Source organism: Haliotis rubra, unplaced genomic scaffold, assembly GCF_003918875.1.
Source record: "Haliotis rubra isolate DU_JTF1 unplaced genomic scaffold, ASM391887v1 Scf44, whole genome shotgun sequence".
NCBI lineage: Eukaryota > Metazoa > Mollusca > Gastropoda > Lepetellida > Haliotidae > Haliotis > Haliotis rubra.
Window position 1 is genome coordinate 2,882,946 of NW_025767124.1, and position 26,046 is coordinate 2,908,991.

The 26,046-nt window shown below is 41.0% G+C and overlaps 1 protein-coding gene across 1 annotated transcript in view; it reads right to left on the bottom strand.

Moving 5' to 3' along the window:
- Positions 1–3,627: 3,627 nt before the first annotated feature.
- LOC124289408 overlaps positions 3,628–26,046 on the bottom strand; it is a 39,085-nt gene continuing 16,666 nt past the window's right edge. Inside the window, 17 exon segments of the mRNA XM_046726029.1 lie at positions 3,628–5,163; positions 5,684–5,942; positions 6,788–7,218; positions 8,450–8,627; positions 9,110–9,348; positions 10,194–10,335; positions 10,924–11,063; positions 11,598–12,298; positions 12,818–12,888; positions 12,890–12,979; positions 14,119–14,289; positions 15,788–16,018; positions 18,035–18,153; positions 19,122–19,466; positions 21,211–21,355; positions 22,728–22,831; positions 24,377–24,595. Of these exon segments, the coding sequence (XP_046581985.1) occupies positions 4,643–5,163; positions 5,684–5,942; positions 6,788–7,218; positions 8,450–8,627; positions 9,110–9,348; positions 10,194–10,335; positions 10,924–11,063; positions 11,598–12,298; positions 12,818–12,888; positions 12,890–12,979; positions 14,119–14,289; positions 15,788–16,018; positions 18,035–18,153; positions 19,122–19,466; positions 21,211–21,355; positions 22,728–22,831; positions 24,377–24,595 (4,106 nt within the window). The 3' untranslated portion in view covers positions 3,628–4,642.

The following is a 26,046-nucleotide window of genomic DNA, read 5'->3' on the forward strand; positions in this document are numbered from 1 at the left end:
GTAGAATCTCTTTTGGATGAACTTGTGTCACTGTTCCGTTTACATCAAAGATTTTGACCTCTGTCATAAGATTCCTGATACAACCGTGAGAACCAGGTGATCACCATATGTCCCGTGAATGAGGGAGTTAATATGGTTAAACACCCCTTCAGCAATTTTCCAGATATTGAAGACTTTAATTACACAGAGATGTCTCCATTTAGTAAGCAATAGAATAACTGGTTCCATTTATATTAATGTTTGGTACTACGTCAAATAATCACATGAATGTCACAGAATACACAGCGAATGGCAATCTGTGTGATTAAATGGTGAATTACGATTATAATTTCTTAGGCGTGGTATGTGATTTTGCAATTCTATTCAGGTATCATTGATCTTGGCATTGGCATGTTTGATGGATTGAACAAGTCATGTTACCAGTTTACATCAATATTACATATTACTTAAATTGCATCAAATACAATAACTTTATTTCATTAAATTTGAGCGATCAACATCGGGATCCAATCTCAAATGTCTCTGGTATAACTCGATTTCATTGGCAGCGATATTACCTGTGACTTGATTGAAGGAAATCAAATGTGATTGGAATGCAAATACCCGAATCACTGCGATGCATCTTGCATGTCCATTACACCTAAAACTGCAAGATGGATTTACCATTTTTAAATCAAAGATACTTGTGTCCAGCGACACATATATACTTAAACAGAAATTTTCACGATTTGGAATGATATAATACATGTAAATACATCATGATAAATATGACAATTTCTCTAAAATCAGGAGCGGTGGGGTAGCCTAATGGTTAAAGCGTTGGCTCGTCACGCCTAAGACCCGGGTTCGAATCCCCACATGGGTACAATGTGTGAAGCCCATTTCTCGTTTCCCCGCCGTGATGTTGCTGGAATATTGCTAAAAGCGGCGTAAAACCAAAACTCAGTCAGTCAGTCTCTAAAATCAAGTGATCCCTATGGGATGTCTCAAACATTTTATCATGATTTGTTGCATTTAATCAATGCAATTTGAGGCGAGATTAAAAAGACACACTATTTGTCTGCCTACCACAAAAGTAACAGACAGACAGACAGATTTATTTGTATAAGTGTAAAATAATATGTGTAAACTAATAACAGTGCATTTATGCGCAACCTGTAAATACGCGAGTTATAGGAACATCAATAAATCCATAAACACCCATTCACAATTTACATTTTCTCTCTCAACATAAGTATGTGGTACAACACAAGGGCTACCTTAAACAACAAGTCAATATTTTCTGTGGGAAGTAGCATACAGAATTTATCGTGCCGCTTGGACTTTGAAGTTGTGAGCGTTACATCTAAATTTAGTAAGCGTACGCTTAAGTTGTGGTGCAAAAAGTAACTGATACATAAATTCCAAAAAAGGTGAGGTGAGGTGAAATTGGGTTTTACGTCGTGCTTGAGGATATTTCGCTCATATGACGACGTGCATGCGTGTGTGTGTGTGTATGTGCGGCTGCTTGTACTAGCCCAGACTGAAGCTGGTTTTATAGTGCTAGACCACTGAGATACCATGCCGCAGTGAAGCATGATGACCCCACTCAGACACATTATACTGACTCCGAGCTGACCAGTCCTTGTTGTACCCATTAATGCCGAGCGCCAGGCAGGGACCAACAAGTACCATATTTTAACGTCTTTTGGTATGACGCGGTCGGTGATCGAACCCGCGACCTTCCGCTCTCCGGGCGGTAGCTCTGACCACTACACCACGGAGGCGGTCTCCAAAAAGGAAAATAATTTGCTATTAATTCCCCACTAAAAAGACAAGCCTGAACAAACTGGTCTCTCAACAAAAACAATGAAAAGAAAAAGAATACAAAACACTGATGTATGCAGAATTTCAAGTGGAACCTTTGTTACACTGCCAAATATCATTAAACATTGATTAACCACTTCTTGAGATATCGCCCAAACCAGTTCTTTGAACGGACAGACGGTATTTTTTATCCCCAACTTAACGCTGAATGCCAGTTGTGGGATAACAAAAGGCAAAAAGGTAAAACCTTGAACGGGACATGATGAATAATACAACCAATCTGACCATTTATATAAAAAATATCTATGAAGAATACAATGATTTCTTTTGATACTGTCGAATATAGAATATGATGTAAAGTATCTCTACATCATACAATTATCGGCTTTACCTTGATGTTTAATGACCCTACAGATCAGATTTCAGTTAAATTAGAAATGAGGTTAATTTTGACAGAAATATTGCAATATCTTATTTTGAAAGACAATAAAGTGAAGTTACTAAAAAAGTTTCAGTCACCAAGACATAAAAACAACAAAAAAGCTTGATTTTACATATTCCGTTAATCTTTTACAAATTGCGTTAAAAATTGGTTTTACATTTTGCGTTAGGTGTTTACGTATTGCGTTAAAGATATTTTTTACATTTGGCGTTAATTTTTTACCTATTGCGTTAGTTTTTACGTTTTGCGTTAAGCTTTTACATATTGCGTTAGTTTTTACATATTGTGTTAATTTTACATATTGGGGTTGTACACGCCTGACCTGTATCACACAGGGTTATCTTAGTGAGTGCGTTTAGTTTTACGCCGCACAAGTTGACTTCCGTTTTTACACCCGGAATCTGGAATTTGAATCAACAATCAGATCATATTGGCACTAAGGGTAGCAACTCTTCTTAGACCGCTGAGCTTCTCTCGTTATTCGTTCTGTTGGAAGAGTGGGTGAGTTTAGTTTTACGCTGCACTCAGCGATAGTCCAGCTATATAGCTGCGGTCTGTAAATAATCGAGTCTGGACCACTCAATCCAGTCATCAACACCATGAGCATCGATCTGCGCAATTGGGATGCGATGTGGCAACCAAGTCAGCGAGTCTGGTCCTGTTAGTCGCCTCTTACGACAAGCATGGGTTACTGCAGACCAGTTCTAACCCGGATCTTCACAGGTCGGTTTCATCACTGTTATGCTGGGGGTATAGCGCTGTCGTTTATGTTTCTTACCTTCCGGTTGAGGTAGTTTCGATTCCAACAACAAGTGAATTGTTGAAAACATATTTATCCGTATCCGACCTTCTAGTACTAATCTTTTTGCAAATTATAAGTACCACGGATTGTGATTCTAAGTTTTTTATTTCAACAAGTGAATAAAATATATCAATGGAATAAACAAAGAAAGCGTGTTTCAGCACATTTATTATATAACAATTACCTGTAATAGATAACGGGCTGAGTATTGGTTATATGAAAACGTTTTATGTACATTTTTTAACGGTTTGTCAAGAGATTCCTTTAAAGACTGACCAGGGATCTGTACATCTTGGACGGAATATGATAAGATGTGTTTATACAGACAATATCTTGTTACAATTATAACGTCTATATTTCAGAGTAAGAAAACGTTTGAGCACCGTTGAACCGAATCCAGATTTCTCATAAAGCAAATGATTTGATGAGAGAGAGAGGGGTAAGGAGGAGGAGGTCGAATTCAGGAGAGAAACAGAGTGAAGGAGAGAATTAGAGAGGGGAGAGGAGGAGGAGGTCGAATTCAGGAGAGAGAAACAGAGTGAAGGAGGGGAGAGAGGGAGGGGAGGAGGTCGGAGGTCGAATTCAGGAGAGAGAGAAACAGAGTGAAGGAAAGAATTAGAGAGAGGGAGGGAGAGAGAGGGAATGAGAGAAGAGTTGAGGGAGTAAGAGAGAGAGACTGGGTTAAGTAAGGTAGTCTGGAGTTCGTTGTCAACATAACATTACAAGACAGTGCTGTCACAGACTGGCACGATGCATCAGGGTTCGTCAAGACCATCTCCATTTATCTTTGTCTGCATGAGGGACAACATTCCACATTAACAATACATACGTATATCACAGTCTACATGCTATCACAATTCCCGTAGGGTATACAGGTCGTCCTACAGTTCTCAACGTGCATCACAAGACACAGAAATGTCATGATTGTTGCAACAAAATCGTAATTTTTAATATTAAAAACACTTTTAAAAAAAAGGTCAATGGAAAAACTGTGTATAAAAAACACTTTAGAGAAAGTTTTAGACATCAATATGCGATTGGCCACTGGAATATAATACCAAAGATTGTTTACATAACCATGAAACAATATATTCTGTCAATTTTAATTATATTTTCAGCGTTTCTGTACGTAGCATATCCATTTAAAGCTCATGTTTGAATTTCAGAGTAAATTCGTATTTTCGATTATGACATGCCTACCAGAGAATATACTGATAGTAATAACGTGTCTAGCAGGATCAGAGTGTTAGTATTAAGATCACAATGTCTATTTCGGCTAAGTATGATTGTTCTCTACAAATAACCGCGAACATAGAAAGACTTGTTGTCTACGACACACAACTAGGTGGTGTGTTACAACCAGGGTCGAACTTCTGGATCGTAGATTTTAAGAGGCTCAGGGGTAAGATGTAGGGCTCATTGTTTCCAGAAAATGAAGCTGGTGAGACTAAGCATGCCTTTTCTTGCATGCGATGCATTGTTTAGACGGACGATTTCAGGATACAAAATCTATGAAATATTCAATGTTATTGCTTTTGATAACAATATATGGACCATGTTTTGTATTGAGCCTCTTGATAAGTGCATGAGAACTAAGTAAACCCGAGAAGTCCTTTGAGTCTCTTCCACATGAAGTCTACGATCTCGTGTTCGTTGGACTGTAGGGCAACATTCGCCTTGACTTGAGTAAAAGCGTCCCCGATGATGGTGAGGAAGATGCTCATGAGGCCGATGTAGATGACGCCGATGAAGCTGAAGAAGAAGAGAGGTCCGAGGATTTTCTGAGCATCTGCCATCGCTTCGAAGTCAAAGCTGCCGAGTGCGAACGCGAACATTGACTCGGCGGCCCCGACGATGCTGTTGTATGTGACCATGGCTTGACCGAACAGCAGGTAAGCCGTTGCGGTGAAGGCGAAGAAGTAGAGGAGGAAGGCGACGGAGAACACCTTCAGATCCTTGGTGGCCAGTTTTACCGTGTCTCCTAGCATGTTCATGCGTTGGTTGAACTGCAGGAGCTTCATGAACTGGATGGTGGCCATGAACACCACGACGGCCATAACGTAGCCGTACGTCTCATCGTACAACGACACCGACTGGAAGTTCACGAAGCCGTCTGGAAAAAGATATATTATCAAATGTTTGTGAGAGGTGACTTTAACTATCAGTAATGACTAAGATGGCACCGGGGCACAGTAGCAGTAATGTTATTGATATTATTAGCCATATTGGGATTCGAACCAGTGACTTCTGAGCGACAACCACACGAATGTTTGCCTATCAGTATCAATTAAGATCGTATCAGAGCACAGTAGCAATAATGTTCTGCAATATTATTAGCCATGTTTGGATTCGAACCAGGGACTTGTGAGCGACAAGCGCATCAACGTTTTGGGGTCATTTGGGAAATTCCGAAAGTAATGTATGGGCCAAACTACCACTACTCTAACATGTTTTGTGTGATAAAGTACCAAAGTTCGAAGTGGATAGTGTTCTTCAACAAATTAAATTTATGAAGAGTAAGGTCAATAATATTGCTGCATCATTTGAAAACTGTACTAATCAGACTCTAATTCATTTCTGATATGTGACCCAATTCGCTGAACGCCTACCTGGAAGTAGAGAAATGACCTTACCCGACTCTCTGTCATGTAGCGAGTGCATTGCGATCTCTGTTAGGATGTGCTTGAAGGCATACATGACGATGCAAGCAACTGCAAAGCACAGCAGGACGAACTCCAGGATCATCCAGAAGTTCTTGAAGTACTTGAGTCTCTGCTTCTTTACTTGAGTGACACAGCGGATGAAGAAATAGAGTGTGAAGCAGCCGTAGATTATCTCAAATAGGAGCACCACCAGTCCCCAGCCACCCACATAACTCAACAAGCGGAATATCTGGAGAAGAAGAAGAGCAGTTGGTATTTGGCAACAGAAAGCTTTAACAACTGACACAGACATAGCTCAACAAGCAGAATATGTGGAGAAGAAGAAAAGTTGGTTTTGGCAATAGAAAGCTTTAACAACTGTCACAGACATAGCCCAACAAGCAGAATATCTGTTGGTCATTGGCAACAGAACGCTTTGCCACCTGCCATCGACATAGTCCAACAAGCAGAATGTCTGGAGAAGAGGAAAAGTTGGTATTTGACAATACAGAGCTTTACCAACTGCCATCGACATAGCTCAACAAGCGGAATATCTGGAGAAGAGGAAGAAGGGATCTGGTCAATGGCAATTAGGGAGCTTTACCAACTGCCACCAACACATCTCACATCTGGAGAAGAAGAAGAAAATTTGGTATTTGGCAGTAAAGAAATTCACTAACTGCCACCCACCATAGCTCAACAAGAGGAATATCTCGAGAAGAAGAAAAGAAGTTTATATATGGCAATAGAGAGCTTCACCAACACAGCGCAGTACATGAAATACCGTGGTACGAAGAATGACGTCATTGCTAACAAGTTCACAACCATGAGCCACCAACCACCTCAACAGGTGGGATACCTGGGAAATACATCAGAGGTTATCTGTACCAAATAACACCTCCACACACCCATTGCACTGCTACCTAGTGCAAGGGCGGGATGCGCACCACCACCACCCCCAAACCCCGCCCGAATAATTCCCTGAGGAGCATTTCCCCAAACCTTTGGACTTCATGATTTATGTGCACCACCCTTCTCCAAAATCCTGGTTCCGCCCCTGACCTACTGTAACCATGACAACAGTTATGTACCCACCTTGACTTCAACTCTCGCCACAGCTGAACCAGTCGCCATGTACTCGATCACAAACACAGCGGAAGCGAACAGGTTAACATTTGGATTGTAAAACGTGAACTCCATGAACACGGCACGTGTCCTCAGATCAAGCCAATCGTTGTCCTGGAGGTTCGCAATGATCTGCTTCGTCCTGCAAGCCTGACGCGCCAACAGGGACACGTAGCCGCCTCCCTTGTACGTGGCGATGGTGGCCACGTATGGAGCATTGGCCAGTTTGACAGAGCTCTGGTAAACCCACGGTGTCTTCCACTTCTTGCTGTCTGTTTTGTTTTCTTCCGGTATGATCTGCCATTGAGGGAGATACGGCTTGGTGTCATCATCCGTCCAGCCGTATTCGTCTCGACAGTGGTTAATAAGGGTCTTCATTTTGGGCTGAATTGTACACGTATCTGAGGACGAAAACCGATGTAAGCTTAGTGTTCTCTTGTACGTGATTTCACCATAAATGGTTATGAAGTCTTCTCCTTGATGACTATTAAAGGCACTATATCACTTCGCACTTCTCTTAAAATATATAATGCACTTCTATCAAAAATACTAACAGCCCTCAGGAAAGCTACCATATAATATATTATAAGAAAGTACGTATTTAGATTACAATATTAAATTAAAAAGTTCGAATGAATTAATGCTCGTTGCATTAAATCGACTCTCGCGCCCTTTACCGGCCGACCATTGTTTCAAGCGAACCCCATAGAGTTATGTCCCTTGGAGTGCTCTTTACGAATATCCTACGCACAACTTGTGATTAAAACCAGTTTGGCAAACACCGACAACACCGCGTGCGACAGTTTTCGATGTACGGAGCAAATGTTTACATTCTATATATGGCAAGTGTTCTCTGTTTGGAAGCTGTTCGCCTCGAATTTTCAATTTTCGATTTCAGGCAAGTCGTAAGGGATAATATGTCTTTTATTACATCAGTAGGAAGCTAAGGTGAGTGCATATGCCCCAGTATATAAAATAAGTTCTTAACAAAATAAAATTACTTTTCTTCTATGATGAATTCGAGGTGTAGCCTCATGGTCAAAGAGTTCGCTCTATCACGCCGAATGCCTGAGTTCGATTCCCAACATGGGTACATGGGAAGTCCATACTGGTGTTCCCCACCGTGACATTGCTGGAATATTGCTAACAATGGTGTACAACCAAACTCACTCACTCATTCTTCTATGATGACCTATTTTGTTCCTTTTCACGCATGAAATTTGTTAACCACTTTTTTACAAGGTAATTCAAGAAAATGCCTTTCAATAAGCTACTGTAGTAGTGACATGTAGGCAAGAATTAATATGTCTCAAAACACAGGTATGAAGTCTATTTGAGTAAGTGAGTGAGTGAGTGAGTAAGGCTTAACACCGCTTTTAGCAATATTCCAGACCTAACTGGAAGCAAAGTAATGAAAGTCAAATCTCAAAATAAATATTGACTTCAAAACTGAAATATCGCTCTCCCGGTGAAAGTATGGTATGGTATGGTATGGTACAGTATGGCATGGTATTTGTGTTTTTCAATAGGCGGACCTATACCGTTAAAGGTCTGTTTGCGCCCAACACATCAAATGACTTTGAACAAGAACATTGGTATGCAATGATGCGCCTAGCAGTTGTCTCCCCTTACCTTCCTTGACCCTCATCTGTCTAAGCCTGGCCACGCCTACTCGGCGTGTCTGATGGTCATTTATACACGCCCTGTCCTGCCAGTCGGTGATCTCGGTGTTGTTGGAGTAGTGGGTGGCGTACATGGCAGGGATGAAGGTTGTGTTGAGCCAGTTCCAGTAGTCGGGGATGGTAGAGATCTGAAACACGGGGACATTATCTGCACGTGTTCCTACACCGGGTTGTTACTGACCTTGCAGTCTTTCCCGACATCAGTGGATAATGGTACAGTGATCACTTTGTGACTGTGTCGAACTAAGGATAACTCGAAATATTTACGTAGGTCTCTTCAAATTCGACACAACGGTGTTAAACTGTATTTCGTTCACTAAAGAGGATGTAACGAATATTACAGACGCAATAAAAATGACTAGCTGTTGACTGGCCTGCAGCACTTATAGATATGAGAAACATCTTTTGGTGATCTAGTTTATTTTTGTTTTATTTTAGCCATTTACACTATTTTGACTGAATAATGTTTAACGGGGAAATACATGATGCTGCGAAAATAGGGGCAGACTATTTCTAGTATATAAATTTATGTAATGATTGACACATACCTGACGCTGGGATTTGTTTGCGAAAATGGGCGCAGATAATGGAATATAAAGTGTATTTGTACCTTTTCAAACTTGCCGACAAATCTGTTCTTGATGTTTTGACCGAAGCCGAAGCTGTCCGAGTCCCTCTGTTGGTAGGAGAGGAAGAAGATGACGAGGACGAAGAAGGTGTAGATGATGATCTCCTTAAGGACGGCTTCCATCTTGATCTCCTTCAGTCTCAGATCTCTGACCTCATCCAGGTCCTTGGTGTCGGGAGGGGCGTACTCGCTGTTGGCCATTTTCCGTTGAAGGAGGATGGCTGTAGAAAGAATTTCAGCTTTAGAAATAAATATACAGGAATATTGTTAAACCGGAGGTTTTGGAACCATTCATTACAAGTCGAGGTCCTTTCGTTATTGACAACCATAATGCCGTTGTTCTGCCAGGAATTTACATCGTCACCGAAGATAAAATGGGTTTGACTTCTCCCCTCTTTGAAAGGTGCTTTAGGAACATCACAGACTGGCAGTTTGATATGGGATAAGCAGGAAGTGTGTGAGTGAGTGAGTTTAGTTACGCCGATTGTAACAATATTCCGGCAATATCTCGACGGGGAACACACGAAATGGACTTCACACATTGTACCCACGTGGGGAATTGAACCCGGGTCATCGGCGTGACGAGCGAACGCTTTAACCACTAGGCTACCCCACCGCCCCAGCAGGAAGTGATGCAGATGTAAGACGTTGAACATTTTTGTGAAATCCAGGAACACGGGTGTGGTGCAGCCGAAACTAGAAAAATAATCAATTTAGCTGTGCGATCGGAACCCACAATGAACTGATACGCCTAAGACATCTTCTATAACAATATTTAAACCCTTTTGAAGGAGCCTTTAAGGCTTGGTGAAATTTGCTATTGCCATGATAGGCCATCTACAGGAGAAACAGAGGGGGCGGTGCGGTAGGGGCCGATGACCAACGCTCGATACAATCGATGGGTACAATGTGTGAAGCCAATTTCTGGTTTCCCCAGCCGTGATATTGTTGGAATATTGCTAAAAGCGGCCTAAAACTAAACTCACTCAGTCAGGCACTCACTAAGGAAATATAGAAATATAGAATTCATAATGTACATGTGTGGAATATAACATGGAAGACTAACCAGACACAGTGGCAGGATCCTGTTTCTTGGACAAGAGTTCCTCGTCTGGGGCCAACACGTTGTCGATGTTCTCGTTCAGGTCCTCCTCGTCCAATTCCGGCTTCTTGAGGATACACGCGATGAATGCGACGATGAGAAGCACCTGGGGAAGCAACAGAGGTCATGAACATCTAGTACTGGATTACCCGTGAAGATCTTGGTTAGATATTCAGCATCCCATGCTTGTCGTAACAAGCGTGTAACGGGATCGGCTGGTCAGGCTGGCTGACTTGGTTGACACATGTCATCGGATCCCAATTGTGTAGATCGATGTTTATGCTGTTGATCACTGGATTGTCTTGTCCAGACTTATTTACAGACCGCAGCCATATAGCTGGAATATTGCTGAGTGCGGCGTTAAACAACAGACAAACAAACTGGAATACAGTATATGGCACTGAACATACACTCTATGAGCGTTGTCGCCCATGTAGGTTTTGTCAAGTTAAAAGTTTGATATCAGTTGTATGTTATGCTCTCAGGTTCTTGAACCGTATATACATCTCTTACACGTCATTACACCTGAGAGAGATAAAGACCAATTATTTCCAAAATTTGAAGAAACGCAAACCAAACTCTGCCGTTCTTTTCAAAATATCCAATGTTTAGCCTGGATGTCAGAGTATATTGTTCATCACAGACTGTCAGCCACAGCACCTGTAACCGAAAGACCTGCGACCACTGATCTTACCTTTATTGGCTGCACGACAATTACTGACTGGAAGAAGGAGAGGACGAAGGCGATGAGCCACTCGTTGGATTTCTCCTTACCCCACTCCATACTGTACAGGATGGTAAAGAACGCCGACCCCACGACGCTCAGAAAACAAACTGGAAAAGAGAAACCAACAAATCTCTAATGCTTTGGATACAGTGCAAGGAGTCGAACTCAATACCAAATTGGGTATATATCTTGATGAAAAAATACGCCAAAAAATATACCCAATGCAAATAGATATATATCTATTGGATCTATTCTATGGTGGTAAATAAGTAATTTGTTAATTATACAAAGAAAGCCCACAATTTCGTTAACGTTTACGAACTGTGTCACTTTAGATTTTCGTTCTACATCAAACTGACATGTTGTGATACCTTTTCCATTTTGTTTGTTGTTTAACGCTGCCAGTCTAGACTAGACGATCCAGTGATTGACATTGTGAGCACCGATCTACGCAATAGGGATACGATGGCATGTGTCAGCGAGTCTGACCTCCCGATCCCGTTAGTCGCCTCTTACGACAAACAAGGGTAACTGAAGACCAATTCTAACCAGAACCTTCACGGGTCTGTTATATACACTTAAAATGTTCAAAGAAAATTAAATCCATTTCTGAAATGGACATAGGAACATGGTCTACTCACCAACCCATGCGATATAGGTACACCAGTGAGGAAGGCTCCACGGCTTCTTCTTCCTCTTTGTCTTCTTCTCCAACCTGATTTGTTCATGTCCAACACCATCCTCATCCATATCATACTTGTTCTTTTGATGAAAACTGAGGATGCCAGACATGCTTTCTTTGAACTTCTGCATCTTGGTTTTCTGGGTCTTCGATCCAAACATCCCGGCAGAACTGTGAATGTTCTTCCAACGATACTTCTGGCCTCGTTTTGGATCTTGTTGGTTCTTCTGCATGATCGCGTTCTTCTTGGGTCTGCATCGTCTGAAGAATGTCACCATGATGAAGCTGGCGGGGAACACGATGAAGGTGCTGATGATGCTGACGAAGATGGATTGCAGCGTTATTGAAATGGGTCCGATTTGGATGGCGGTGACGTTTTCCTGCTTCCCTTCCGTCTTGAAGAACATGCAGTTTGAAATCATGGTGAGGAAGAGTAGAGACACGCAGCAGGAGATTCTCTGTACTCGGGTAAAGTTACTTCTCGTTGGGCGGGAAAACACCGACACCCACAGATGCTCATTTGTAAGCTTCTTCCGGGCAGACGACGAGAAGAGGTGCTTGAAGGCAATCAGATCGTTGAGACCAGCCACGGGCAGGATTCTGTCAACCATACCGTCGTCTTCTTCCACGGCCAGCCATCGATCACACAGGAAAAAGGATCTGTAAATAGATTAGATTTTGCCTACGAACTACCAGTATATATTAACGGCTCGACGGTTTAACATAAACACGGATGATTTTGTCGTTTGAGTTTTAATTATGTCTTTGAACATAAGTGGATCTGATGACAACTGAAACCTGTTAATTCTTTCTGTATATAGTTGTGGTTTATTTCGATGTAATTAGTGAACGAGTATAGTTTTACGCCGCTTTGAGCAATATTCCAGCATATCACGGCGGGGGACACCAGAAATGGGCTTCACACATTGTACCCATGTGGGGAATCTAACCCGGATGTTCGGCGTGACGAGCGAATGCTTTTACCACTAGGCTAACCCACCGCCCCTGATGTAACTAGGAAGTATATGTAGGATATGAAGTATAAAAAGATATATTCAGAAGAAATACTAGAATATGCCTGAGTAATAGGCACAATGTCCTCGGATGTTTGAAAACAAACTCCGTAACTTGACAGAAATATTATACCAAATAATCTGCGTTTATAAATTGGGTACTGACTTTTCCCCAGTCTGCAGGTCCGTGATTTGCACCTGGTCCAGGTACCAGCTCTGCTGCTTGCCCTTCCCCGCCGTTGTCATGCCAGATCCTCATGAATGTCAAGGACCCAAGGGTGCTCTCCACACTCAACACAAAGTTCATGATAGATCCACGGCCCAAGTGCTGAAATTGTGGTACATCAATCACCATCACATCGTCTTTGTCATATATTTCAGAGTCTTACTTCATCAGATCGTAATTCCTCAGACACAAGAAAACTCAACATAATAACACATATTGTTTCTAAATTAGGAATTGACCCGTGAAGGTCCGAGTTAGAATCGATCGTCAGTAACCCGTGCTTGTCGTAAGAGGCGACTAACGGGATCGGGTGGTCAGGCTGACAGGTGTCATCGTATCCCAAGTGGTAGAACGATGCTCATGTTGTTGGAATATTGCTGAGTGCGGCGTAAAACTAAACTCACTCACTTTGGATTACTTTCTTACGATGTTGTATGTATTTGTATCCTTTCATTTCAATGGTAGGTTAACAACAAAGGATTTTATTATGTTTAACGCCATTCATTAATGAAAACAAATGGATTATAGCATAAGTGGTTAATAATGAATACAGTAAATCCTTTTACCTCGGCACTTTACTGGGGCTAAAGTTTGGACTGGAGGTAAGAGGGGTGCCTCAGGTTTTATCAGAGGCAGAACATCAGTACGTTCAGTGCTACCAGATATATTGCTTCTTGGAGGAGGAACTGATCACAGTATATTTTTTCATGTCGCAACAACTTTTTAATGTTTCTGAACATGAATCAATTTTTTTTCAATTTTTGGGTCGCTCTTAAAAGAGGAGAGGAGTCACTTTCAGATGCACAAACATAGCACACTGAGGAGAATATCTAATACCAATATTTCTGTATATGATTGGTTGGTTGCTGTTTTACGCCGCACTCAGCAGTATTCCAGCTAGATGGCGTAAGTCTGTGAATAATTCAGCCTGGCCCATGCAATCCAGTGAGCAACACATAGAGCATCGATCTTCGCAAGTGGGATACGATGTCATGTTTCAGTCATGTCATCGTGTCTGACCACCTGGGGCGGTATGTAAATTAACCGAGACTGGACCAGACAATCCACTGATCAACAGCATGTGCATAGTTCTACGTAGTTGGGATATGATGAATGTGTCAACCTAATCAGCGAGCCTGATCACCCGATCCCGTCAGTCGCCTCTTACGACAAGCATGCTTACTGAAGACAAATTCTAACCCGGATCTTCACGAGTGTTCTATATGTGAATGAATCCTCACATTCCGCTTGCCGTCGTCCAGTCGTCTGACGCCGGTGTCACTGTCGTCGCCCGAGAGGATGATACTGATCTTGGAGTCGGTGCCAGCGTTCTTCCTCATGCCGGTCTGTACCGAAATTTGGTAATGATAGTTGTCGGTTGGGAGGTTGTCTACCAATGGCGTCGCTCCCCACTGAAAGCAATCATATACATTATGATATCTGAGAATGTCTTTTTCCGTTGACATTGTTGGAGTGAGTGAGTGAGTGAGTTGAGTTCGAACAGAATTTCAGTTAAATCGCGGCAGCTAATTGTGAAATGAAAGTAACGACAGTCCTGCACGTCACCGCTTTGTTACAAGTAAGGTTATGATCAAAGCAAATATATTTGTATTTATATAGCGCTATAGTCCATCACACCTACATGCATGCTCAAAGCATGTTAGAATTTTCCCTCGTTGTCAATCTCAACGGCACATCGTATTTTCAATCTCAGCTCCCCCGAGGATCATACAACTCGCGCAGCCATTAGGCGCACCAAGTTAATGTGGCTTTCCCATCCTTACAAGGTACCCATCCACAGCTGGGTGGACTGGGACACATAGGCACAGCACTTTGTCCAAGTTTACTGCAACTAGGTGTCTGTATGTATTCATGTGGCCACCATCTGGACATTTACCAGCGAATTCGTGGGTTCTTTTAAGTGCACAGTGTTGTGTACTGTACACTAGGGTTGTGACAACACTGAAAGAGTCTGCACACAAAGGTGACTTCCGTTTTTACACCCGGAATCTGGAATTTGAATCAACAATCAGATCATATTGGCACTAAGGGAAGCAACTCTTCTTAGACCGCAGAGCTACTCTCGGTATTCGTTCTGTTGGAAGAGTGAGTGAGTTTAGTTTTACGCTGCACTCAGCAATAGTCCAGCTATATGGCTGCGGTCTGTAAATAATCGGGTCTGGACCAGACAATCCAGTGATGAAGAGCATGAGCATCGATCTACGCAATTGGGATGCGATGACATGTGTCAACCAAGTCAGCGAACCTGACCACCCGATCCCGTTAATTGTCCCTAACAAGCCTCGACAAGCCAATTCATGGGTCGCTGGAAAAGGGCTGAAGAGACGCTGAATAGTTCTAGTTGTAAATGATCGACATGGTTACGCGTGTATTTTTTCTGAGCCATTACCTTCATATCACCCGCGATAACAAATAAACAATAAATATGTAAGACCTTTGGATGTTTCATTTAACATACACAGTCATGAAGATTAACACAAACAAATGGACCTAATCCACCCGGCTAATTTTAAAGTAGAAAAATATGTTATTGTTGATTTATGGTTTTAAGTTGTATGGAGTGAGTGAATGTATTTGGTTTAATTCCCGATTTGAATGTTATTTTTTGTATATGAAGAGTTGCGTCCCTTGGACATGTCATAAACCCAGTACAGTAAATTCAAATCCCTGATTGGCTGCGATTACCTATACGGGTTTCACCAAGGAGGTTCATGCCCTCCATTACTATTGCTTAAGATTGCTTAAAACCATACTTACTCATCTAAACGGGCTTTTCTCACACCTCAAGCGGACGGGCAACTTTCAAAGATGAAACCACAAACACACACACACGCACGCACACACACGCACAAACAGTCACACTCACAAAATATATATATTGCTTAGTACCTTCATGATGTCTTTCTTGTCCATGTATCGGGCCCAGATGAGGCCAATGACGTAGATGCCCAGGATGGTGATGACGGTGGAGAAGACGGCAGCGTTCTCGTTGAGATTAGCAAACTTGGCCCATACGTTGGTGAAGTCGATGGTGTTGGGAGCAACAACGAAGTCGGAGCCGAAAGACGTCAAATGTGTGCAGAGACATTGGGTACGGTACTTGGTCGTGAGTGGACCCACCTAAGGGAGCATAAACAGAAAACATGTACATGGAAATATACGTTTTTATAGACATAACTCAAATACATTAAAAAAATCATGAAAAGATATTTTAAATACTCGAAGATATGTTAAAAGCATATTGTCAAAAAGTCTTCAATTGTACAGTTCGTACTAAAGACATCATATCTTTATCAATTACGTATTTAATGCGTACTAAATACAATATATTAATCAATTACGTATATAATACGTACTGAATGCATCATATATTTATCAATTACGTATTTATACGTACTAAATACATCATATATTATCAATTACGTATTTAATACGTACCTAATACATTATATTGTTATCAATTACGTATTTAATACGTACTGAATACATCATATATCTATCAATTGCGTATTTAATACGTACTGAATACATCATATATTTATCAATTACGTATTTCATACGTACTGAATACATCATATGTCCATCAATTACGTATTTAATAGGTAATAAATACATCATATATTTATCAATTACGTACTTAATACGTACTGAATACATCATATATTTATCAATCACGTATTTGATAAACAAAGGGCTCGATAACAAAGCTGGAACATTTCGAGACAAGCGGTGTGCAGAATCCATGCAATATCGAGTAAAAGGAACAAAACATGGCGAAGTAATCGACATGACATCGTATCCCAATTGCGTAGGATGTTGATGCTGGATTAGGTCTTTCAGTCCTAAGAACGATTAACCAGCATGGTGTGCTGCCGAAGCCATGGAGAAAGGCAATTCCATTGTGATGTCTATAGGTCACGTGATACGTTGCGTCTTCCTGCCTTTTAGTATGACTCGATGACTGCCTTCAGGATAGCCAACATGGTTTAACTTTCTAACATGTGTTATACCAAATACAGAAGTCTATGTAGTCTTTAGGTGTTACTTTGTTGAATGATGTGCGAATCCAGTTATATTTACAAATCGAAGTAACCTGTTGGGCAAACGCGATTATGTACTCGAAAATTGAATTTGATCAATAAATTACACACGTTATAAAATCGTTACCAGGCCACATGGTCCAGATTCAATTAGTTACTGACCGCCGTCCAATTGCTGGAATATTGCTGAGTACGGAGTAAACAACAAACAATCCAGGCCGACCAAAAAATTTGACTGGGATATCCGCATCCAATATGATATATCACCACTGGGAGAATCACTTTGTGTATGAGGTGGTGAGATAGCCTAATGGTTCAAGCATCCCCTCGTCACGCCGAAGACCCGGGTTCGGTTCCCCACATGGGTACAATGTGTGAAGCCCATTGCTGTTGTTCCCCTCCGTGATATTGCTGGAATATTGCTAATAGCGGCGTAAACCGTACTCACTCACCTACTCATTTTGTAGTTTGTTCATTGTTAGCCATTAGACTCTATCGAACATGGCTTTTTACTTTCTTTCGCCCACCAGATTAAATGGAAGAACATGAAAAGAAGGAAGAACGTGAAAAGAAATCATGGTGATGGATGGCGGTTGGCAGTTTTCGGAAACTGACTCTGTAAATCATCGTGAGTGAGTGAGTTTAGTTTTACGCCGCTTTCAGCAATATTCTAGCAATATCAGGGCGGGGGACACCAGAAATGTGCTTCACACATCGTACCCATGTGGGGAATCGAACCAGGCTCTTGGACACGACGATCGAACGCTTTAACCACTAGGCTACCCCACCAATCCCTGTGAGTGAGTGAGTGAGTGAGTTTAGTTTTACGCCGCACTCAGCAATATTCCAGCTATATGGCGGCGATCTGTAAATAATCGAGTCTGGACCACACAATCCAGTGATCAACAGCATGAGCATCGATCTGCGCAATTAGGAAGCGATTATATGTGTCAACCAAGTCAGCGAGCCTGACCACCGATCCCGTTAGTCGCCTCTTACGACAAGCATAGTCGCCTTTTGTAGCAAGCATCGGTTTGAAGCCGGATCTACACACGTCACCAATCCCTGTATAACGTAGATAGCATAAGAGTGTTACCGTGCAGCCCTCTGAAGACCACGCCTCTCCTTCAGTGTCCCAATACCGACACCCAGACACCAGGTTCATCAAGCTGTAGGTGTTATTGGTGGTGTCCTCCGAGATAGACACCGTGCCACCTGGGAGGAACAAGTGTCGAACAAAAAATCATGTGTTATATTGTGAAGTGAGTGAGTCCTTTTGAAGCCGATTATATTTGTATGGTGTTATATAGTGTTGGGAATTGGTTAAAATCTCATAACTGATGATTAATTCATTACAACCGACCAATCATCGAAAAATAATTGGTTAGCTTCATTTATCAAACTTTCCTGTTATTTTTGTTAATGCCCACAAATATAAAGAAAAACATGTAGTTCTATAAGCTTTTTTTGCAAATTGCATAAAATGCATTTGCACACCTTTAAATGATGACTAGTGTGTTAGGAACATTATCTTTAAGATACATTCTATCATGACTCGGAACGAGCTTGTAGCGCTTATGAAATGTAAATTTAATGACAGACAAAACCACCCTTGTGAAAAATATTGTTAATGCAAATTAGTGTTCCCAAGTTCGATTATGTGTGAGTGAGTTTAGTTTTACGCCGCACTCAGCAATATCCCAGCTATATGGCGGCGGTCTGTAAATAATTGAGTCTGGACCACACAATCCAGTGACCAACATTATGAGCATCGATCCACGCAACTGGGATACGATGACATGTGTCAACCAACAGTTAGCCTGACCACCCGATCCCGGTAGTCGCCTCTTACGACAAGCATGGGTTACTGAAGATCAGTTCTAACCCTGATCTTCACGGGTCGACAGTAAAATAAGAATGTCGTTGATAATCAGATAAACCATTCAGATTCATGTTGATTTGAAGAATATTTCGGTTTTACCACACCCTGCCAGTATTGTATGACGTGAAATAACAAACTGATGCCGATTGTAGATATTTACCATTTTGGTTTTTCATCGGATCCTAGTACTTCTATGTTATGCAACTCTTCTCATCTGATAATAATAATTATGACCTCTTGGCCATCACATTGCTTTTATTCATTGAAGCTGTACGTAATTTAAATGTTGTATCTTTCTTACGTTTTAGTTTAACACCGATCCAATATGTCCCGTTCATTGACGTCATTGACGTTGGCACAGTGACAGTATACTTCAACTCATCGAGTTCATCTTCCGTGACGTTAACGAACATTGATAAGTCGTCCTTGGGTACATAGTCTTTGAAGTCGTAGTGTGTCACGTTGGGGTGGCTGTCGTACATGACAAAGACGTCGTAAGCTTCGTTTGCTTTTCCAGGACGTAAGACCACCTGGATAGAACTGTTCTTGTCTGTGAGGTTGAGGGGGTGGTAGTTGATTGATGGAATGTCGCTGTTCCATTTAGTGATCAAGACGAATAGGCTCGAGGAGTAGGCCTTCTCGTCACCTGTTGGGTTTTAGAAGAGAAGACATAACATAGGGCGATTCTAAAGATATCACAGCGGGTGAACATGGTTTTAACCCGCTTTCAGCAATATCACAGTGGGGGACACCAGAAATGGGATTCACACCTTATACCCAATCGAACCGGGGACGAGCCAAGGCTTTAACCACTAGGATACCTCGCCGCCCTTAGTGTGAGCCAATTATCAATGTGGTTACATAATGAGTGAGTGAGTGAGTGAGTATGGTTTTACGCCGCTTTTAGCAACATTCCAGCAATATCACGGCGGGGGACCCCAGAAATGGGCTTCACACATTGTGCCCATGTGGGGATTCGAACCAGGGTTTTCGGCGTGACGAGCGAACGCTTTAACCACTAGGCTACCCCACCGCCCCTGTTACATAATGAATTCGTGTCGAGTTATTAGACACTACATTTAGTTCTCTGAATATCATGTACTCGACATCAATGGTTATATGTTTACATGCAGTAAAAGGGGCGGTGAGATAGCCTAGTGGCTAAAGTGTTCGCTCGTCACGCCGATGATCCGGATTCGATTCACCACATGGGTACAATGTGTGAAGCCCATTTCTGGTGTCCCCCGCCGTGATATTGCTAAAAGCGGCGTAAAACTAAACTCACCCACGCAGTCAAGTTCAATGTCACATCATATGTAAAAACTCAAACACCTCGTCAGTCCGCTTTTAGCTTTTAGCAATATTAAAGCAATATAACATCGGAGAACACCAGAAATGGGCTTCACACATTGTACCCATGTGGGGAATCGAAACGGGTCTTCGGTGTGACGAGCGAACGCTTTAACCACTAGGCTACCCCGCTGTCCCAAATACAAAGGGATTCTCCAGTGGTGATATTGTTTGGGTTTTTTTATTTGTTAGTTTTGTGTGTTTATTTTATTTGTTCAGCGTGACGATTTTACGCTTTTACCATTAGGCTACACCACCATTATGCGTGTCACTTTTAAATGCCATTGAAAGACATGTCTCTAACATTTTAATTCAACACTTATGAATCCAGCAAACTGAACAAAGATAACCCTCGTTGATTGATAATGGGTTGTGTTTATACTCATGGAACTGACATTACTTTGTTGTGAGAAAGCATAAAGAATACATACGCCAGTGGATTACAATGTAACGGGTTATTAAACTTGCCCAAATAACCAGAAAATGGACGTCCTTAAAACCTACAAATACAACTTTATACAAAAATGAATTATGTGCTCCAGTAGACCAACACAAAATGAAACTTATTTCTAAATTCACTATAGTTATGTGAAAGATTTGGCTATTCCTTAACCTATTTTGAGCCGCATATATCATCACCACTTCCAGACATACATTTGAAAAAAAAATCCATTTCATAACAAAAACTGTTCAGAACATATACAGTTTAAGGCCATAAAATATTTTGATTTCGGGCATTTGCTGGTACAATTTATAACAAATGAGCGTTTTAAAACTTCAAATATTTTTTAAATCGCCAGGTATTATCATAACAACGTATGGTATGGATTTACAACTTCTTCAATATTTACAGCCAACTATTATGTAGAGTATGAACTGGTTGTCATGGTTACAGTGTGTACTCACGGCTCATCCACATCTCGATGGGCTCACAATATGAACTGGTTGTCATAGTTACAGTGTGTGTACTCACGGCTCATCCACATCTCGATGGGCTCACAATATGAACTGGTTGTCATAGTTACAGTGTGTGTACTCACGGCTCATCCACATCTCGATGGGCTCAGCCGTGTTCTTCACCGACAGCTCGCTGCCTCCACAGCTGTAGCCCAGACTTAGCACCCCCTTCCCTACACTGGACTTCTCCTTGGAGAAACTGTACGGGTTGTCGCTGTCTCCAAGGAACTGAAACATTACACCCATACTTGTAACCTGCTCTGTGCACAGGCCATCTATCGATCTTACAATATAAGTTGTTCATTGGTCCCTCGGGGGCATGGGTTGATATACCCCCATTGTTCCTTTATGTTCCCCTCGCCATTCGTGCTCAAGGAACATAACCAAACATAGAGGGTACATCAATCCATGGGTCCCGAGGGACCAGTGAACAACGTATTTATATTACCGAACACCCCAATGTTCATTTTGAATTGTTTGAAGAACGGGTATAGGGTCATAATTAGGAGTACCAGAGTTAGGCAATTAGCCAATTCCGACGATGACAGACAAGAAAAACAATTAAGAGTTATCTCCCTTCCATCGATATGCATTCGCAAAACATCGGTAATTTCCGTACATCATAAGTGACTCAATTATTCGAGATAAAGAATTACTAACACGAATCGAAGTACCGAATGAATTTCAACAGTTCGGCATTCCCAGCGGGTAGCATAGAAAATGTTACTCGCTTGTAAACTGGGTATATTGAAAATAATTGAAGAGCGCTTAGCCAGTCAGAGCGAGTATGGTTTAACGCCGCCTTTAGCAATATTTCAGCAATATCCCGGCGGGGACACCAGAAATGGGCTTCACACATTGTATCCATGTGGGGTAGCCAGTCAGAAAACGACATTTATGTGTGAGGTAAGATAAATGTAGATAAATATATTTTAATGCCTTAAAAACAGGTAAGATGACTCTATTGTATTTGTACGTTGGAGGTTCCAAGTGCTGTTAAAGTACCTATAAAGTTTATTTGCGAATATCCGCTTAAAATTTTCATTTCGATACATAACATAACATATTTTCACTTTGGAGGTTCCAAACGCAATGTTAATGATATAAACTTTATTCCAAACTACCCGCTATAGTTTTCCATTTTGGTACATCGTATACAGTGGAAGCCAAGAGAGCGTATATCAAAGACTTTTCAATTTTCCATACATAGCCTATGAAAACACGGTATATTAATTTGCCACAGCTGAAGAGTGAGGGAGTTAGTGAGTTTAGTTTTACGCCGCACTCAGCAATATTCCAGCTATATGGCGGCGGTCTGTAAATAATCGAGTCTGGACCAGACAATTAAGTGATCAAGAGCATGAGCATCGATCTGCGCAATAGGGAACCGATGACATGTGTCAACCAAGTCAGCGAGCCTGACCACCCGATCCTGTTAGTCGCCTCTTACGACAAGCATGGGTTGCTGAAGATCCATTCTAACCCGGACCTTCACGGGGACAGCTGAAGATTTTGAAAGAGGTATTTTGTACATGTTTGTATTTACGGTTCATTACACTCTGCAGCTGCACGTGTCCACAATGATGCCACTTTCACGTACCATGGTGTTGACCCCCGGGCAGTCGGACGAGACGGGCAGGGCGTCCAAAGGCATGTTGAATGTCCCCACATCCATCGACATCGTCTGGGTCTTCGGTTTGGAATCTTCAGATTAAACCATAAACGTGTACAGAATTCCGACAAGCATTAGAAGTGCATTAATAGAGATTCGTTTCGTATAAGTCGTATGACACACTTGCTCGCGTAATAATCTCTATCTACATCAATTAAAGTTAGACGAGACATCTGACATGAACGTGATTTCTTGAAAATATTACAGAAACACATAAAAAGTTTTATCAACACTACAAGAACACGATTATACGCATCAATCACAAATTCTGACTAATTTATAGTTTTTGGAAATAAAACATGTTGACGATGTCTTGGCAAAACATGGCGACTCCCATTCGTGATAATGACTCCGTCAAAATCGATTGAACAGTTCGAGGAAGTGTTTCGAGAGTGTGTTTTTTGTAATTTGTATTAACATTGATTAAGTGATAGTTATTATTTGGTCACAATGTTTAGAGTTTTGAGTGAGGGTTATGGGTCACATTTCGCATCATATATGTATGTTCAATGGCAATACTATTTTAGCGGTACGCTTTTTTGGTAGCGCTTCAGAGTTGCCTCCATTGAGGCAATCTTTTGTATAACTATCTGTTTTGACCGGTGGTAAAAACGAGGCCGATTGGGAAAGTTCTGAGAGAATAATGACACAGGCACGCTTTGCTAGAATGTTCAAGAATCTGTGTCAGTGTATATAAAGGCTGGTTGTTGTGTTGACTAACACACGGAATTACACGGGACTTTTCATATCACTGGAGTTGTATATCATACATCTTTCTGCCGTCACCTGCCTACCGTTATCTTCCTTCGTCAACATAGTCTGACCTACATCCAAGACAGTGCGAGCCTGACTGCGCTCATTGTAAACTACCTTCAGTTAGAATATCTGCTCTTATTGTAATGCCAAGACTCTGGTGAGTTAATATTTTATATTTGTGACCCATCACTTTAGATTTGTGACCCAAAAGCATTGTACTAAATATCTGTATTGTCATTCATTGTAGCTTGCTCATTTTGCTCAATATATTATTGAATATTTTAGACCTGTCTGTGTTATATTTTGCTGGTTCAAAGGGGACTCTTTTGTCATGGCAATTATTTAACCGTTACAGAAAATTCACTTCCATCGTTAAACATCTCGGAACATTCAGTGTTTTTAATATCAAACCAATTTTATGGAGGTAAGACGTGGGTAATAAATAAAATACACACTCAGATACAATAGGAAGGACACTCGTTTCGTATAATTCGTATGTAATTAGATCTCGTGTAGCATTCTCTGTCTATTATAGTAGTATCATTATTGGTATTGATAGATACAATTATTAATTGCAGTGTTACGTGAGGGACTGTGTCATGTTCAGCAATACCGAAAATAGTAACACTGAGTGGAACGTTATGAATCAGTATCACAAGCAACAAAAGGTTTGTTGTTTTACGCCGCACTCAGCGATATGACACCTATATTGCGGCGGTCTATAAATAACAAACAAAACAAACAAACAAATCTGACAATAAATATTTTGCAAACGTACTTAGATATATTCTAAAGGAGAGAAGCCGGTAGCTTCAACTCACCTGTGGAGTTCTTGGTTCCGTTGTTTTTCTTGACGCTGAGTTTCTGCACCTTGAGTCCGAGTCTGTTGGAGTTGAAGGTCCGTTCTTTGTCGTCACCCTCTGGAGCCTTATTGTTCACGGTGTCTGCCACGGTTGACAGAGCGTTGGAGCCAGACTTAGCCACCACGGCGTCCTTAACAACCAACCAATCAAACGTCGATGCAACAGATGCAAAGAGAACTAAAAGCAAATGTCAGTATTTAACATTGCCCTTTAAGATGTAACGGTATCGCACTGTCGCCATGATCGTTATCCTAAACAATGTTATAATTATATACTTTGACTAGATTCTGTTCGTAGGATTACTTGGGTTTCAAAAATACGTAAGCTCTTAAATGAGTATGGATTTGGTTATGTTTGGCGTTCCCAAGACATCGGAAATGTGTCATTATTTTTATCACTATTCAAGCAGAGGTTAGTTGATTGTTCAAAACAAAATATCATAGCAACATCATGGATTTATCAAGTCTTGTACATTTTAAAAGTATTATATCATCATTGCCGCTTGATAATCACATTTTAAGAATTAATGTAAGCGACTTAAGAAGATATTTATGTTTGTTTAGATTCAATGCATTACCATTACGATGTAATATTAGATGGAAGGAAACTATGAACATAGATGTAATTTGTAAGATGTGTAATAGTAATAGAAATGAAGATGAAGTCCACTTTCTGTTTGAATGTGATAAATATGTAACACTACGAAAAACGTATTTACCTCTTTGGAATAATTTAACAAATGCTTGTAAACTCATAAAGTTAATGACTTCTAATGACATGGTACTTTTATTGAATTGTGCTAAATTTATCAAATCATCTCTTAAATGTGGATCTTCTATATATTGACAACACAAATGTCTGCCTATTGCCATTATGCACAATATCATCTATATTGCTTTTTGTACATGGGCCGATGGCCTACAAACTGAAATAAACTTCCTTGTCGCCATGATTAATTTGCTTGTTGTTTACCGTCGTATTCAGCAATATTCCAGCTATATGACGGAGATCGATCTGTAAATAATCGAGTCTGGACCAGACAATGTATGGTACAATGACACGATAACAGCAGAGTCTTGACTCGCCGAATTTACATGGTCACCTCTGAGCGACCAGCATAGGTTACCGTGAGCCTGTTTTCGTTTGTTTGTTTGATTTATCGATTGATTGGTGTAACACTCACTATTCGTATAGCTAAATTTATATGACGGATGTCTGTAAAGAATAACGTATTGACCAAACAATCCAGTGATCAACAGCATGAGCATCGATCTTCGCAATTGGGATACAATGACATGTGTCAACCAAGTCAGCGAGCCTGAACACCTGATCCCGTTAGTCGCCTCTTACGACAAATATGGGGTTGCTGAAGATTTTCACGGACTGTGGCCTATTTTCACGCTGACTTGGTGCCATTGTTACATAAAAGATTTATCATGGTACAGATTTGTGCCGATCCTATCATCCGTAATGAAACGTAATGCGAACATTTTGTGCAATTTAACCATTTCTTACATTTGGAACAGTTGTCAGGCAAGTTATAGACGCATTATTGGAAATAAAATATGGCTTGTAACGTTTTTACACACTTACAATTGAACATTCAGTTTAATATAACTGATTCAAAG